The following is a 17,290-nucleotide window of genomic DNA, read 5'->3' as shown; positions in this document are numbered from 1 at the left end:
ATTGTCCCGCATCGCTTATTATCTCTGACCATCTCGAGCAGCATACCACAGGAGCTCCACCAAAAACAATTTAAAGTTCACAGACCGTTTTGTTTAAATTGTTTCGTGAAATTGCGTCCGGCCCGACTTTCGCCGGATTGAGTTCTTCTCGTGCCGGCCAAATAGTAGTCACCAGCGGCAGGGCAGGCAGGGCATCAAATGCCGCTCTCTTAATCTGCGCCGGAAGGAGCGCCATAAAAAAGGAAACGCCGGAACAGCGGATGACCTGTGGGATGAAAATTACTGTCCAAACATACTTTGAAATCCATTAACCTTGACGCTTCCGCTTCGTGGTCGCGCGTGACACTCGACCGAGTGCGGTGTGTGCGAGTTATTTAGCAAATACAGTGCCAGGCCAGAGGGATGGGCCTGCATAGGCATGGCTCCCAGAACGGCTCCGTACGGCTGGGCGGAACCTGGCCCCGAGTTCCGCCCCACTGGGTGCGATATTTAAGGGATATGATATCACCGGATTATACCGGAAGCCGCGCAGTGCAATCCCATCTCGGTTTTTATCTTACTATACGACCCACCAACCAATACTACGCACGGGGCAGTCAATAATACGCCACCTACACACCGAAGACGGGTCATTTGGTCGGTTGGTTATTGGTGCTAAGAAAAATCAATTTCAATTAAGCTCACGTCGTCAACATATGCCACTTCACGGGTGGTCCATGAGTTTCTGTCCGCTTTCCCGGCCTTATCGCAAGGAAAGAGGTAAACCGACACGCGCGCACGCCAGCCCCGCACGCTGGTCGTCGTCGTCGGGGTCGGGTCTGATGATGTTCTTTAATTGAACTCTCCGCACGTTGGTCGCTGCGGCGCAGCTAGGGTGAAAATGGAAGCGGAACAATACATCATCAAGTTTTAGGTTAACTTTTCCGTGTGCCACATGTTCCGGCACTGCGCACACAAGCGCGCCGACCCGATTGCCACGTGGAGAAAAACATCCGGAAAAACTCGATCAGGTAATAACAATACGTCTGTTCAGCCATGGCGGCCACTTGATTTTCTCTCACCCTCCCAACGGGTAGCCGAGCGGAGTGGCCATTCAAACAACCCTTCAACTTTGACCATATTGTTCTGCACCACTGCACGGGTATCGTGAAGCGTGTGTGAGTAATTTTATTAACAACAGTAAAGAATGGTAAAAATATCTATTTTTATTCAGTTCAATTCCCTAGATCTTTGCGATATCCTTAACCAGTCCCATTATCAGGTCATCCCACGTTTAAAGCGCTTTAACAGGTCTGGCCATAACTGGCCACTCCTGCGGCAGATTTATTCGCTTTATGCTTCATTAAAATGCCTTTAAAATGCCGACTATGGACGGGGCCATAAATCTGAGCCACTGCGATGTGCCATGCCGGGCAGCGATGAATGAGTGGCTTTCAAAAACACATCATCCTTCAGCATGTACCGCCGCCGCTCGACGGAGGAAAAGTGAGCGTAGCGCTCTTGTTTTCAGAAACTAATTTTTAATGCACCAACTTTTTGCTGGATGGCACACGACACGCGTCGACGGCCGTTTCTAGTGGTAACCCTGTGATGGCCTGAGCACACGGAGGCGGCTTACCGGTTGACCATACGGGCTTGCCGAGCCGGAAGCGCAAACTATGGTCGGCGAACACATAACATGGCAACGGCTCTAGCAACGCTTTCAGCACGCCGCTCCACAGTTTCCGAAAACCGGCGTGATGTAAGAATATCAAGCAAAAAAGTAAGCCCCAAAGCGAGTACGCCATGGCACAGAATTCCCTCGGGGTTCGCACGAACCAGGGCAGGTTTGAGCAAACCGAACCGCGTGGAACCGAACGTGCTGAGTCGAAACCAAGTCTCATCGAATGCCACAGTCATTACTCACCTACCGCAGCTTGACGAATAAACGCATCACGATTTATGGTGCATAGTTTTAGCAAAACTAAAATCTTTCATTACAAAAATATTGATATCTCTCAACCAGATGGATCACACGCACTCGATGCACGAATGTTTTCTTAACGACCGTTACGGAACATGCAACACGTCCCTCGGAAGGGGACCGATTTTACGTCACTCACTTTCATAACACTTCAGAAAAAATATGCACTCGTAAAACAGTACCCCAATTCACTTCAAACGAACGCTGAGGAACGGAACTCTCCGGTATCAGGGAATCGTCTGCCTTCCGAGACTTCGCGACCCGCACGCACTACGCGCGAAAACTACTCGACCACACGCAGCCAGCATCGAAACGCAACTGACTTCGGCGCCACGCTGATACTGGCTGATAGGAGCTGTTACTGCAAACCGCTTGTACTAAAACGTCAGCCGAGCACGGTGCATGAATGAATCGGATTGTATACTAAAAACGAAGACAACGCAGGAGAAGGATTGAAACGATCCGAACAAGACCCGAAAGAGCGAAAGAGAGGGACAGAGATGGAGAGGAAAATAACATCAGAGAGAGAGACGCTGTGGTCTCGCAGTTGTTTTCTCCCAGACCGATCCCAGTTTTTTTGCGAGGCTCCTGCAAGCTGTTGATAGTGGGCTAAAAACATTCAACAAGTGTTTTAACTTGCAACAGATACACTCCCCGCGGTTGGCCACGGGGACTGCAAAACGCTCTTTGTGCTATGCTTCGAGTTTTTTCTTATGCTTCGTTTTTTATTGGACTACATAAATCTTGCACACTCATTTGTATAATGGTAAAAGAGGGGAGCAAAAAAATGTACAACCCGCCGAGCGCACCCTACCGTGTCTTGCTTCCAAGAAGCGGCCATCCAGCGAACACGTGTTTGACGCTAAAGATGATACACAACTTTTTCCAACGTTTTTTTAAACCTTTTTCGACACAGTACAGCAAAGCAGGCATAACGGTGTCGAAGAGCGAGGCACCGACGACGACTAGGACCTCCTCTCCGAGATGTAGAGATATCGCCGCTCGCTGGTCGCTTTGGCTGTTTCACCGCACACTCTGGTACCCTCCCTTCCTGCTCACCGTGACGCTCACAGACGCCAGTGTGTCGGCGGAAACGTCATCCACGGGGAACTATTTGCCATGTTTGCCTTGTTTGCCCTAAGTAACGCGTCCTGTTCGTGGTAAGCGAGCGGACTGCCCGATTCGGCAAGGATCCAGCAACGGAACACTATTCCTGACAGAGGATCAGTTTCGGAATTTGGTTAGTATTGGCTGGTTTTCAAGCTGCATACCAACTATAAACTCTTCAGTTGTTTTTTTTTAAATGAAATGAGGTAGATGATGGCGGACCACCATGCGCCTCCATCTCAAGCGCATACTGCTTCTCTGGTGTATTTTTGAAATTTACAACGTTGCCAGACTGCCGGCTTGCGTTGAAGATTGCGCAAACTAATTAAAGCAAATGAATGAATGAATTGCTTGAGTATCTACACAGGCTGTTGCTAGAGAATTCTTATTGGAAGACTCTTCGGCTTCCGATGGATGGTTTTGCGCATTCATATTTAGTTTTCGATTTCATATTCAGCTAATTCGATCTAATTCCTTCATGTTACTGCTTCCATGAATTCCATGAAGCTTCCACATAACACAAGGATCAGAGAGCTCTGGTTATTGTGGAATCAAGTTTGTCCGACGCTTATTTATTGGTAGTTGCTGTTGATTAATTGTTGAAAAATACCTGAAAACCAGGATTGGGTTGCCATTGAAATAAATCATCAATATTGATAGAGTATTCAACCTTCATAATAACAGAACGTGGAAGTGCAAAAATTAGCAGTATTCCGACACCCAAATGCAGACTTTGCAGGAAAATATGGACTGGAATATGGGCGGGAATAGAAACCCCACATATGGGATGAGTAATAGCCTAATTAAAGTTATCGGATCGGGTTTCGTCTGTATCAGTTGGTATATTTATTGCTAACAAGGACTACACATGCACAAAACGACACGCATTGCCTTAAATGATGGTTTTCGAAAATTGTATACTTTTATAATTTTTCAAAAGCATCAATCTGTCATCAGTCAGTTGATTTATAACGAACAGCAATTACTCGCAATTATCGATTCTTCCTTTGCTTCTATTAATGATTGTGCACCTTTCATTTTTTTTTAAACTTCTTGCCTTACTTGTAAATATTGATGTACTAACTATTCATCAAGCTCTCCCGTAACATTAGAAAAAAAAACAATTATTTGTGCAATGTTTGAGCCACAGCACCATAAAATATTTATTTACTTTTGTAATTGAACACTTGCCCGTTAACCGATGCACAGCACGATCCCTCCGACGCTGGACTAACGTTCAGGGAATTTATGGTAATTTCTACAATTACATCACCACGGCAGCACGTTGAATAACGTGAACTGCAAACGCAAACTCAAATTGAATAACTTAACCGCTCCTGGTTGACGCTTCCAACTATGTGCAGAAGGTCAATGTAAATGATCACAATTAAAAAGCATGCTCGGCACTATCTAGTGCACGGCCTGCTGTCTGTGTTTACTTACGGGCACAATTCAATAAAGACTAACCCTGTTGCTGGTGCCCCAAACGATCGTACTGGACTAACAATCGTTCTCAAATTGAGATCAACAGCTATAACAAGGAATGGAAATTAAAGTTTGATGGCAAAATTAAACCGTAAGCCTTCTGTAACGACAGCCATTATTTCACCCGTCCCTGGTAGGGAACCAAGGCAAGTGGTCCTGGAGACCAGCAGCTCCATTGCGCTGAAAGTAATTGATATGCAAGTGAATCTCTAATACAATTTATTCCAATAAACTAATCCTCCTCACAGCGTGTTATCCGTTGGTCCACTCATTTGCCCAACCGATCTGTGGTTTGCTGCCGGTTTATTGCAGTACACTGTGATTTGATGTTCGTTCGTATGTTGGCCCATAAATGTGTTGCCGATTTCGAACATCCTACAACCTTGGGGCCAAAACAAAGGGCTTGAAATAAAAACTAAAAAGCGCCCATAGCCGACTTCAAGAAAAGTCCAACAGTATTCGGATCTTTGCATATGGATTTATGCAATACAAAGAGCAATTTCGTATGTTAAATTTGATCATAGAACATTAGAACATTAAAATTTTTTTATTAAGCTACAAATTAATTATTAAATATAACATGGAATAAGTGAAGCGTGAATTGAATAGCTCTGTCTTCGAATTCTCTACATTCAACATTCAACGAGACACCGTTCACTTCTTTTCTTTATTAGGTTTAAAGCGTAATTCTGATCCGTCCCATTTTCCGAATGGAATTTCTTGGAAACGAAATTTCTGAAAATGCACGAAGACGCCGAACGTTAAAATCGCCTGTTTAGTCAATGTTTTTGTTAAACAATTTATATTTCCAAGTGATGGAAATTCTTCGAAGGAAACAAATAGAAACATTATTACATCACGCAAAAAACCCCACGAATGAAAAGGGACGTTGAACAAGTACGACGGAACTATGTCCTGTATCGACGATATGGCTCGTGTGTGTGAACACATGTCGCCGTATCCTTACTATGTCCTCACATTGATCCTGCGGTGAAATACTGCGGTAACATCCGAAGGAATACGGTCACATGAACACGCTCATAACTCTTTCTTACCGATCTGTGCGGTACATCCTTTGGTCGCTGAGGATTTGTTATCAGTCAGTAAATTTCACAAAGCAAATTTATGGTTATTAAACTCACTAAAAAAGCGTACGAGCTTTATAACCGGTGTTGCCCCGGTCATTCGATCCCTGGGTTACTGAGTGGAACGAAACAACCTATACATATTTTTTTCTGGTTTTTTGTTTATTCACTGCCTCCACCGGTAGGGCATATAAGGTTACGGAAAACCACCATTTCACCACACGGAGCACTGCAGCGTGGAAGCCATAAATATGAGTACCATTCCCGGAAGACGTTTTAATTACGGCCCTCCATAAGTTAATCATCGGTCTCTTTGTTCTGCTAAATGAATGACGAATTCCACTATAGGAGCCATGCTAATCGGACCGCACATCACCATCACCGGGTCGGGAAGCAACAGGATACTAAGGATCCAACTAATTCCAAACTACTCAGTGCGAAGGTTCTGCAATACGGTATCATAATTCTTGCCGAAACATGTCAGTGTCCATTCTTACGCGGGGTGGTATCTTTCTACATTCAGCACAAACAGGACGAGAGAAATTTTACGTCTCAACGATTCGTTCATGCTTTCACGAAACTATTATAGTTATTTATCAATTTGTTTGTTTATTGACACTTGAAGTCTGTAAAGATAATACTGGCAATGCGATATTCTTTCATTGATAGGTTATAGCCGGACGTGTCGTAGCCATGTGTCCTAAAACCTAACATCCCGAATTGGGTCGTCGTGTTTTGAAAAACATTACCCTATGCAGGGCCGCTAGATCATCATGATTAAACTCGCCGCCAAATCATTATTGGGTAAGTTCTTCTCCTTCCCGAAGAAATTCTGGCGGTTTGTTTCGTGACATTTCACGAAACAAAACCACTGGAAGCCATTAAGTATGTAGCTTATGGAACGGCCATAGCGGAACGGTAAACTATAGTGTAAGCAAACAAAACTTCACAAGGGCACCGAAATTTCGTTAGAATTGTGCCATTTACCTTTGGACAGCATGGGCTAGACGCTGAAGGCCATCGATCTAAAAGTTTCAGCGCTTCAGAACTTCGGGAAGTAACACGGAATAGAAAAATATTTGTCAAAAGCCTCGGCTGTCCTGAACGTAGAGCGAAATGGGCAACAGCGAGCCGAACTTATAATGGAAGGGAGAATCAAACTAAGGACTGAGCCAAACACCATCAGAATAGAAAATAAGTCCAGGAGCAAGTTTACTGCGGTCCACCAGTAATCGGACAGAGTTGATTCAACGTTCGTCTTGGTAGAATTCACTTGAGGGGTTTTTTGTGTGTATCGAATCGATACCTTCAACAAACATAGAATGTTTAATGCGGCTCGGCGTAGGCAGAATAATTCTGTCTAGTTAAGCTATTAACAGTTTGAGCAGGTCTTCGCAGGTCGATTAACAGGTCTTCGCATTTCCAACACGACAGACGAATTAACACCAAATCAAGAATGTAAGCAAATTCAACTTTATTCAACTCAAATAACTAAAAAATATCAACAAAAGTAACGAATATTACCCGAAAATAACTAAAACGGGCCCCCTATAGTCCCATTCGGGAAAGCTCATCGGATAATAGTTTCGCTTCGGCAATCATTTCCTCAATCGTCCGCTTCGGGCGTTCTGGCTCCTTATCGTGCCGATTCAGTTCGCCGTAGATTTGATCGTTTTCCGGAAAATCGCCGACATGCCGTGGCATTACATGGCAGTGTACGTGGAACACGGTTTGCCCTGCTTCCGGTCCATCTTGCACGGTAACAGTGGAGGAGGTGGCATCGTATAAACGTTCCGCTACTTTCTGCACCTTGCATACCACTTGAAAAAAGTCACTAATTTCTGGCGGAGTAAGATCCGGCAGCCGAGCGGCTGGCCTTCTCGTCGTTACCAACACATCTGTAAAAGCAAAAATCGTTAAACCAATCGTTCCACTAAAATGCTGTAGTAACTTACGTCCTGGAACCACACAGCGAATGTTTGTGAAGGCGAAACAATGTTCAGACACATAAAATATCGTCTCAGGGTGTATCGGGATTTTGCCAAACTTAAATTCCTCTTTTGTCGACGCCCCGCTCTTTAGAGAAAGGTGCTTGAGGATGGAAAGGTTGTACACGTCATCTCTGCGATGATCGAAACAGGGCATATTCGAGCGCACACTGCGTAGTTTGTTAAAATCTAGCTCTGCGACGACAACATCTAGGTGATCCCCCGCTTCCGCCAGGATTTCTCCCCACGGGTTAACCACCATAGCGTGACCGTAGCTTTCGCGTTTCTTGTTGTGGAATCCGATCTGAGCAGCGGCCACGACGAAGCACTGATTTTCGATTGCCCGAGCGCGCAGAAGTACCTCCCAGTGTGCACGACCCGTAGAAACGGCGAAAGCGGAAGGATAGGTCAATATTTCCGCTCCCTGCTTCCGGAGGATCGTGCTCGCCTCGGCAAACCGCATATCGTAACACTAAAATCGTCGTATTGAGAAAGAGAGATCGCCTAAGTTGTAGTAATTTTAGGGGAAAACTAGTTGAACGTACAATTTGCAGTCCTATCCTTCCGACAGGAGATTCAACAGGCGGCACAAGCTCAGGACCGCCTTTAACTGTTTCCGATTCGCGGAATTTAAATTCCGGTGTGACCACATTGAACAAGTGCAACTTCCGGTAGCTTGCGACTAGCACTCCGTCGTTGTTGATGACTATATGAGTGTTGAAAATATTTTCAACCTTTCCCTGCGGATCCGCTGAGTCAATTATGCTCTCGTGGATCCCACCAAACGATAACCAGATATTGTTCTCTTGTGCCAACTGTTTGTATTGCTGCACCGTTGAACCAGTTAAAGGTTCGGATAGCTGCAACGTTTCCGCGCGGTGTGTTCCAACGTAATCGCAGCATTCTGGAAAAAATATAAACTGGGCGACATGGTCAGTGAAAAGAGATATTACCAGTAGCTGGAGCGGATCCACCCAAAACCATCTCACCTGAACATCTTTCGCTTTGGCACGCTCCACTATAGTTTGCACTTGCATCAGATTGTGTTGCTTATCGTTGGTGGCTCGCATCTGTGCCACGGCAATACGGGGCACCCGGCTGGACTCTAGCGCCATTCCTCGTAGGCTATTTTTTGCCGATATCCGCACCGCTTGAACGTTGAGTCGAAGAAGGGATTTTCGTATTGATGAAAACATGGATCAACTGTACCGTGTATTCTCTAACAGTCAGAGATTCCACTCGTTTAGGTATGCTAGGACGATTGTAATGTTCTGAAAAATACGAACGTTCCGGTTTGTTGACCTTATCTAATAAAATTATTATTTTCTAATCTCCACCAGTGATGTTTTGAACCAAAAAGTGCGTCCAATTTCTGTTATACATTTCCATCCCACTGGCATTTCGCAGGTTTATACATCGGCTCCAGTTCTCACGAGTAAAAGCTAAAAGATACGCTTCGATTGAAAGAATTCTTTTTTATTTCACTCATAATTTTTCATTATTATAATTGATTTTTGAGTTGTAGAAAGATGTTAGAAGTTATCTACAACCGCAGCTGTAAGATAGGATGTGAGTACATTATAGAGGAGAATGTTCTTTTGATGCTGCTGTGATTATTACTTGTATGTTTCTTGTTGGTTGTGTATTTTTATACATGTTTTGCTCTTCGTATGATCTGGATTCGGTCTACGGTTCGCCAAAAGTTCCATAAACGTAGTGTATGGACAGCTGGTTCCAAAGAAACCATACCTGAGAAACATCCTGAACGTGTCCTTAAAATACATATTTCGCACTTAAAACTACGCGATCAAGACAGCTTCTATAGTCCACCACGTCCACGGCCAGAAGATTGTTGTCCTTGGCCCTGCCAGCCTCCTTTGTTGCCGCCACGGCCTCCGCCTCCTCCTCCGCCCGCTCCACGCCCTCTCCCACGAGCCGCTTGCGCTCGAAGGATCGCCGACTTGCCGCGGCCGGCAGTGCCCGTTTTCGCACCTTGCTTTTTAAACATTGGCGCATTCTTCAGCATGTCCGGAAGTATGAGAAAACGTATCTTCGAGCCTCGGATGTATACATTCTCCAGATTGGCCACCCGGCCATCGCGATAGGTTACGGTAACCTGTGTCATCTGGCAGTTCATGTTGTCTTCGGCTTCAATCAGCTTCCCGCGGTACACTTCGCCCGTAATGGTTTCGCACGTAACTATGTGGCCTTCAGCCTCGTGCAAAACTTTGATTGGCACACCAATGGACATGATTCAGTACAATTGCTTACTCTGGCTTTACGCTGGCTTTACGCGGATCTTTCGCTATGCTTTCCTTCCTAGGACGTGCTCACGATGCTGCAAGCGGCAAATGGCTTCAAAACAATCTGTCTGCCAAAGTGACAGCGGGGCCAATGAAAAATGCTATACTACGTTGCTCCTCAACTGTGGAGTAATGGTTACACCTTTTGGTCGCTGTCAAGTTTCGCTCTTGTGTTTGTTTACCAACGAAACTCCCAGTAAAAGGAACTAATGGCACCGAGTAAAAGAGGCCGCAAACCACATCCTAAGTTAAAGTTCAAAGTATCTCGAAGGAAACTTAAACACGCTCTAAACCTCTTGGAGCAACCACAGGAGCCTCGACCGCCAGCGGGTTACACTATCTGCAGCTCGAGCGTGCTCGATCAACTCAACTCTACCCTGCACTTTCAGTCTGCATTTAGCCGAATGAAATGGTTCGAGTTCTTCCGAGCAACTGTTACTAATCACGACTGGGATAAATTCATAAAGGGCTTGCGACTGGCCTCACAAAATAGTTCTTTTTGTGGCATGAGAGCCATCTTACGAGTATGTCTGCTTTGCACGCTAAGCCAACAATCTGTGCCTTAATCAACCCTCTTGCTTCTACTGTGTCTTTCAGTCCACGTTCTTCGGTATTTTGACCCTTCCCATTTACCACGAGCCAACAGTGTTGAAGTCGCTCCTGTACGCCATAGCACCGTGCCGCAATGAGCAGGACATCGATTTTTGCTTAGAGACTATTCTGCGTACATTCAACGGCCCTTCGGAAGCATTCGGAACATGTGACGATAGCACAGACGATGACATAAGTTGAAGTCGGGCAATTGCTTCCATGTATGAAAATGTTTGCTCTAAGTCGAGTGTACGAAATAAAAAACCATCATATGCAGCATTTAGTATTGGATTTGATTAAATCGTAGCATTTATCTCTATTTTTAGTTTCATCAATTACACCGTCCAAATGACAGCAGCGACTTACACCATCGGCGACGGTGTAACCGTTGTGTCGCTGAACTTACGCCACTGCCACAGACATCGCAAAGAATCTTCGCCGTGATCGGTTCGTAGTTCGTGTGTCGAGACGTAGTGAGCAAAAGCAAAGGGATCGAATGTTTCGATAGGAATTAGGAGCACTCAGACTAGGCGTGTGCGATTCCGCGATACTGGATTTCGATTGCTCATTCCGTTCCGATATCGATTGTTTCACAACTGCGGCGACCATCTCAAGTGCTGGTGAAGGACGGAACGGTGTGTAAATAAAATTTATGTATGCCGTTCGGAACGGGTGTAGCGCCTCATCTCCATCATCACCACTCATCGTCATCGCTACCGTCATCTTCCATGTGTGATAAGAGAAAAAAGGTGCGTGCACGAAACGCGAAGTGAAAATGTTTGTTCCCTTTTTTCCTCGCACATTTTCTTTTGTGCTCTGTCGGTTGCAACGTTGCGAGAGATAACGAAGAAGGCTGGCGGAAGAGATTGGAAAAAGTGACAACAAAGAGCAAGAAGCGAAGAATATTTTCAATCGCATTCTAGATCGATATCTGCTGCATTGCATACTGCTGCCACCGCCCTCGTCCTGCAACCGCGTTGCCGTGTATGGGCACGGTTTTCCGTCGTTGTTGCTAATGTTGCTAGTGTGAGCCAAAAGTGTTGCCAATGCATGTGACGAAATCTGTCCCCCTAATCTCTTTTTCGGCCCTCTCCCCAAGTCGCACGTTTGGGCTAGAAAAAAAAGTTCTTAACAGCACCGTCGCCGCCGCAGGCGCCGCCACCTAAGCGGATTCGGGATGAGGCAGAAAAAAACGATGCCAACAACGTACAAATATTTCTGTGCTAATAGTGGTGGCAGCGTGTAAGTGTGTGTGCCAGATGCATAGCGGTTGTGAAGAAAAGTGCCAGTGCGGGCATGCGGTGAAGAAAGCATTTTTTTTTGTCCTTAGCCTTCTAGATTCTGACGTTCCGAACTCTGCTGTCGAATTTGGTGGGGTTGACAGGCGCTGTCAGATCTACACTCAACACCCTATTAAAAGAATCAGGATAATTCGGTACCGGATCCTTGTTGTGTAGTTTACGGGTGCCCTTTTCGAATATGGAAATCACTAAAGGGTTCTTATTTTCATTAGGTTATTGTGTCAAGCAAAGCAAAATATTATTCGGTGTGAGATGGAGAAATTGTGAAAGGATCGGTTACGAGACTGCCGGAGCCCTTGGCAATACAATAATGCCTACGCCCATATGATTCATGCTGTTTGATTCATTGCTTGATATGTCCAACCCGAACGAGTCCCCCAATGGGAATCGGCTGTTATTTCTCCCCATACCATCGCTAGGTCCATAGTTACGTTAATTTTGGCCGGTCAGCTTATTTATTGACGACTACTCATTCGCGGTCTATTAAAGCTAATGAACGCTAGAAGTAGCACTCTTGGCCTTCTGAATGACTCAATGCTCCGTCTCAACCCTACTTCAGATTAGTATGTTTGCTAGCCGGTTCTTCTGTTGGAAATGTTTGGGAAAATCAGCACGGATACACATTTTGCCAATTTTCTCGCTTTTGGTACATCTGGAAAGGAAGAATTGTAACTAGCTGGTAACTGAACCGCAACGATGAATGCAGGCCAAACACACAGGAGTTAGATGGACATCTTAGAGGCTGCGTTGAGAATGGAAAGAGAATGCTGTCTTTGTATATCACAGCTACGTTTATTTCTATTCCTCTCTGCACTATTACTTTATTTCATACGTCTCTCTTTTTCGGTCGCTCGTTCTTTCTCCTTCCCTCTCTCTCTCTCTCGTTCTCCTTTTCTTTCTCTTTCTTGTACGTGCCACCTCTGATTTTGCACCGTTAAAGGACAACCTCAACACGGAGACTACCGGCTCAGATATTCGCATATGTTAGGCCAGAGAAAATTCATCGCAGTGGTTATTTTTGCCGGTCGCTTTATTATTCTTAACGATTGTCGAGCAACTGTGACGTCGGGGTGGCATCGAAAGAGGGCGTAATGTGTTATTTGCCAGTCGAAAAAATGTCTCAACGTCACAACGCAAACGTTGCCAATTTACTGTCCGCCAGAGATCGTCACGTGGAACAAAGATGTTTATCCTCTGCATCATTTTCAAGATATCTGGCAGACGGTGCATGATATAGATTAGCTACGATTAGCTTAGTTATTAGCATTGGTAACGCTGTTGCACAACACTAAAAGGGATTGGTCGTTCTTCGTCCCAAATTTACTTCCTTCCGGATAAAATCGCATGAAAAATTCTTTCATTCCCACCCTTTCCTCCGGCCTTCCCCGATTCCGTACGGCGAATGTGTCATGTTGATGCAATGAGAGAAAGCAAAAGAAATGCCAACAAAGTCCCCGAAATAGGAAATGGCCGCACCCATACACGTCCGTTGCTGGTGCAAGTGCTAGCCTGCATATTGTTTTTACAGTTATCCGTCGGACGTTTTTCAGATAGGCGTAGCCGAGTTAAAAATAATGTTTATATATCGTATGGAACCATGGCCAATCATCCGCGAAATGCAATCTCACAAAACCCCTAGTGCGTCTTTGGTCGACTGTTTCTCTCTGTTTCGATGGACATCTAATCGAACATCATACGGCGGCGTTCACATTGTGAGAGAGCATTTCGGCCAATGCGCTCAAGTGTGCGTTGATGTCAATGATTTATGCTCTTCTAATAGCCAATCAATCTTTCGAAAGCCCTTTTTCAATGTGCAATTCAAGGAGCAAAACGGTGCGATCTTTACCTTTTGAAGTGTCTTTTAGGATCAATTCGAGTTCGAGCCTATAGTGCTCCGTTTGGTGGCAGGCAAGAAGAAACAAAAGGGTCGCATGCTCGAAATGTGTTGCAGTGGGCCATCTTCACCTACACGCGAACTGATAATACATTGTATACCTGGTTCTATATTTGTTACTTCACGGCAACAAAGTCTACATAGCCCTGTTGCCATAGCGATGGAAACGTTCTCTTCTAAAGCAGCTAATTTGGATAGTGGAAGATTGGTGCTCTTTTTGTACTTGTGTACAATCGATTTCTTTTTGGTCCAGGCGCAGGACCTCGTCACAGCGTCAGCCTATTCACCAGAACGGGCGTTATGACGGGCTCTGCACGGATTTGATCGTGGCCAAGTTGAAGTGCGCAAATCGTCATCATATCCTCCATGGTGGATTGTTGAGGTTGGATTGTTGTTACACTCTGCTGAGCACGAGGGCACGACTGTGTTTGTGAGGAACAAAGTGATTCCTCATGTGAACTCCCGTGCTCGGAATCCCCAGCTTAGTTCCACGCCACAACATATGCTATCTACGGAACTCCTAGAAGAAACATAACGGAAGTTGCAATACCGTACCGGCCAATCGGTTCATCGACAACCCTCAAGATGCTTTACCTGCATAATGGCACTTGTTTGTGTCGTTATCCGGCACCGGTCAAAGGCGTAGAATGTTCCGCAAAATAGTGTTTAGTGCGACACTTGACGTAGGTAAAACAACAAACGAACCCCACAACCCCGCAGGAGTCATACATAAGTAAACCATGCTTCCTCTCTCGTGCGGCATGTCATGGTCAACCCGCAACACCCGGTGCCGGCGCCAATCGACAACATAACATCAACACGAACAACGAACGACGAAACGGTCGAAAACACACACACACACCTCCAAACCGAGGCGCGCACATTGCTCAACTACTGACCTGTTGCCTCCGCCCGCGTATACATTCCTCTAACGTCGATCAGCTCTCTCGGCCTCTTGAACCTCATAATGTTTGGCGGTCGGGGCGCCGTTACCATTGCTCTACTGCGTATTAAAAATGCTATAAGAATAAAAAAGAAACAGGAGTAATGATACAGTCGACGCGCGGGGCCGTAAACCAGCCAAAATGAGGGAGCATCGGTGGGGTTATACGCGCCGCAGATAGTAGTCGAGTGTCTCAAGGCGGTTCACCGCACTGAAAAATGAAACGATTTGCGGTGTGTGTGGTCGCGATTTTTTGTCGCCATTCGGTGGAGAAGATGCTAGCAATCGTGCGGATCGCCCTAACCATGTTTCGTTCTGAATGATCGTTCATCTTTTATTTTTCGTCTTTGATCGTCAGATAGAAAGGGTTATCGACTATAGAATCCTCTCAAAATATTGTCCCTTCGTAACTTTTAGTCGCTCTGTGACTGTTCCTCACTCAATCACACTCCGTCTATGGCATTTATATTGATCTTCAAAATTAGGCCGATTCCATCCATTCTTGCAGCTCCCCTCGATCACAGTTCGATTGAAATTGTGGAGTGGCAACTCGGTTCTGGGGTGCTCACTAGTTCAAGTAACGGATCCGATATTCGGATCGGACGTTGAAACCGCAATACGGGGGCGCCCTCGCTTGGGCACTTGGTTCCGCTTATGAGCATCGTCTTCAAAGTTACTCGTGCTGCACCGATCTATTCGAGGTTCATTCAGGGGGTTGTCGAATGCGAGATCCGCTACAGTGAGCACTTCGCATTAAAAGGCATTTCAAAGTCTTTGGAACCACTTCGTGCAAACAAATCTAAGCCATCAAAACTGTCGTAACTTTCTTAAATGTTTTTTCGGTATTCAATTTCTTTTGCCGATTTCAACTGCACCAACGACCCTCGTCCAAATGCACTCTCTGACGCAATGGGAAATGATTGTCGAAACAGCTCTCGTTATCATTTCCGTAATCGATAACAGCAAATTTTGCAACATTATGGCACTGTAGCCAATAATCGCGTTAAATCCGTCAGCCGGGACTGAAGCAGACCAACGAAATGTTCCACAAACCTTCCGTTAAGCAGAACAAATAACTGTCGTTGCAAAACAAGCGTAATCCGATCGTTGGAATGGACAAGAAAATTAAAACACGTGTACGTATCCAAGCGTAATTGGAAACGTCGTATCGTGTCGAACCGTGCACCGGTAACACTGCACGTGTTTATTAGTATTTCCTTCCCCATTGTAGCTGACTCGTAGTCTGGCGACTCCTTGCCCAACCCGAGGCTAGCTGTTTGCTTTAGAAGCGTGGGTTAGAGTCAAAATCCGCTTTGGCGCGCAGCGAATCGTGTGAAACAATTTAAAGCTGTGCCCAAAGGCATCAATTGAATCAGTAATGACACATCATGGCACATCTTTAAGAAATAAATAGAATACGTTTGGCCAAATTAGTCGTCTTGATGGATAGCTACGTGACCTTGCCCGTTCCAATTGATGGTGCCGCTTGAAATGTTTGCAACACTTGGAAGACACTAGAGCCTACCTACGCATTTTCTCTGTCTTTGTCGTTGTCTTTGTTATAGTGAGGATCCGTAGTTTGTAACCCTTGCTTTAATCGCTACTGCGCCATAAACCATCGTAGTTTTAATTGAAAAAAGGAATCTATCTTCGTCTGTTTTGTGAATGAAATCGTGGAAGAACTAACAGATTTTACTGCATTGTCTTTTCAGGTTGACATAAGTTGCACGAGGGACTATTGTTTTGCTGTTTCACAGCATGGTAGTCTACAAGCCGCAACTACAAGTGTAGATGTCACCGAGTGCCGCCTCCGTGACCAACAATGAACTAACACTATGGTGTACCGAACCATTTTAACGAATCGCTCAGCAGCATTGGCGATGATACAAAACGATTAAAGAACGGAACACACGCAACGGAACAACCAACGTAAAGTGAACGAGACGAGTCGACGGATTGCGAAGGATCGAAGACACATAATGCTCTCAGCATCGGCCAACAGCGAAGCACACTAGCAAAATTCCCAGCAGTCAGAAGAACTATTCATTTGCAACGAGCGAAATCTTGTCAAGTCCCTCACTCATCAGCGGCTGTGAACACATCATACTCAAACACATTGCTCGTAATTTCCAAATTTTCTACTTATTCAACCCTCTGTCGCCCTTTCTTTTGGGTATCATTTACGTACAATTATCATCAGTTTCTCGCTAAGCATTTTTCGTGTGTATTTGTTTGTTTTGTTTCTGTCTATTAAGCCAGTTACGTTCTGTTATACTAATGTTCTAATACGGAAGGTTATCCAATAGTGTGTTAGATTCAGTGTTGCGGGAAGACACATTGGCCAGGGCCAATCAATACCGTTAGATGTGGATCGACTTGCCGGCATCAGGGACCTAGTTTCTCTCGGTGTGATGATGAATGCACACCACACGAAGAGAGGCCCACTAAACGACAGCATCACGGAAACGTACCATCTTCAGCTTCTATCGGACGGGCCCTCAAAGCCGTACCATATTAGTGGAAATCAAGAAACATACGTCAATATTGCATGACAATTGTTTGCTGTGCCGCACCACTAAAACTATCCTAGAGGGAAGCAACCATTTTCTCGAAGACTTGAAACTTCCGGC

At 45.2% G+C, this 17,290-nt stretch overlaps 2 protein-coding genes across 2 annotated transcripts; both read right to left on the bottom strand.

The window, feature by feature from the left end:
- Positions 1-7,170: 7,170 nt before the first annotated feature.
- Positions 7,171-8,944, bottom strand: LOC128267324 (nitrilase and fragile histidine triad fusion protein NitFhit). Its single transcript, XM_053004133.1, has 4 exons — positions 8,618-8,944; positions 8,174-8,548; positions 7,596-8,100; positions 7,171-7,538 (listed from the first exon to the last, which is right to left on the bottom strand). The coding sequence occupies exons 1-4, from the start codon at positions 8,822-8,824 to the stop codon at positions 7,189-7,191; spliced, it is 1,437 nt and encodes a 478-aa protein (XP_052860093.1). The 5' UTR covers positions 8,825-8,944; the 3' UTR covers positions 7,171-7,188.
- A 165-nt stretch (positions 8,945-9,109) lies between these two features.
- On the bottom strand, positions 9,110-9,961 carry LOC128267331 (small nuclear ribonucleoprotein Sm D3). The gene has a single exon (XM_053004141.1). The coding sequence runs from the start codon at positions 9,877-9,879 to the stop codon at positions 9,448-9,450; it is 432 nt and encodes a 143-aa protein (XP_052860101.1). The 5' UTR covers positions 9,880-9,961; the 3' UTR covers positions 9,110-9,447.
- Between the last annotated feature and the right edge of the window lie 7,329 nt (positions 9,962-17,290).

The sequence above is a fragment of the Anopheles cruzii genome, chromosome 2 (genome assembly GCF_943734635.1).
Source record: "Anopheles cruzii chromosome 2, idAnoCruzAS_RS32_06, whole genome shotgun sequence".
NCBI lineage: Eukaryota > Metazoa > Arthropoda > Insecta > Diptera > Culicidae > Anopheles > Anopheles cruzii.
This window is presented reverse-complemented; position numbering and strand designations above follow the sequence as displayed.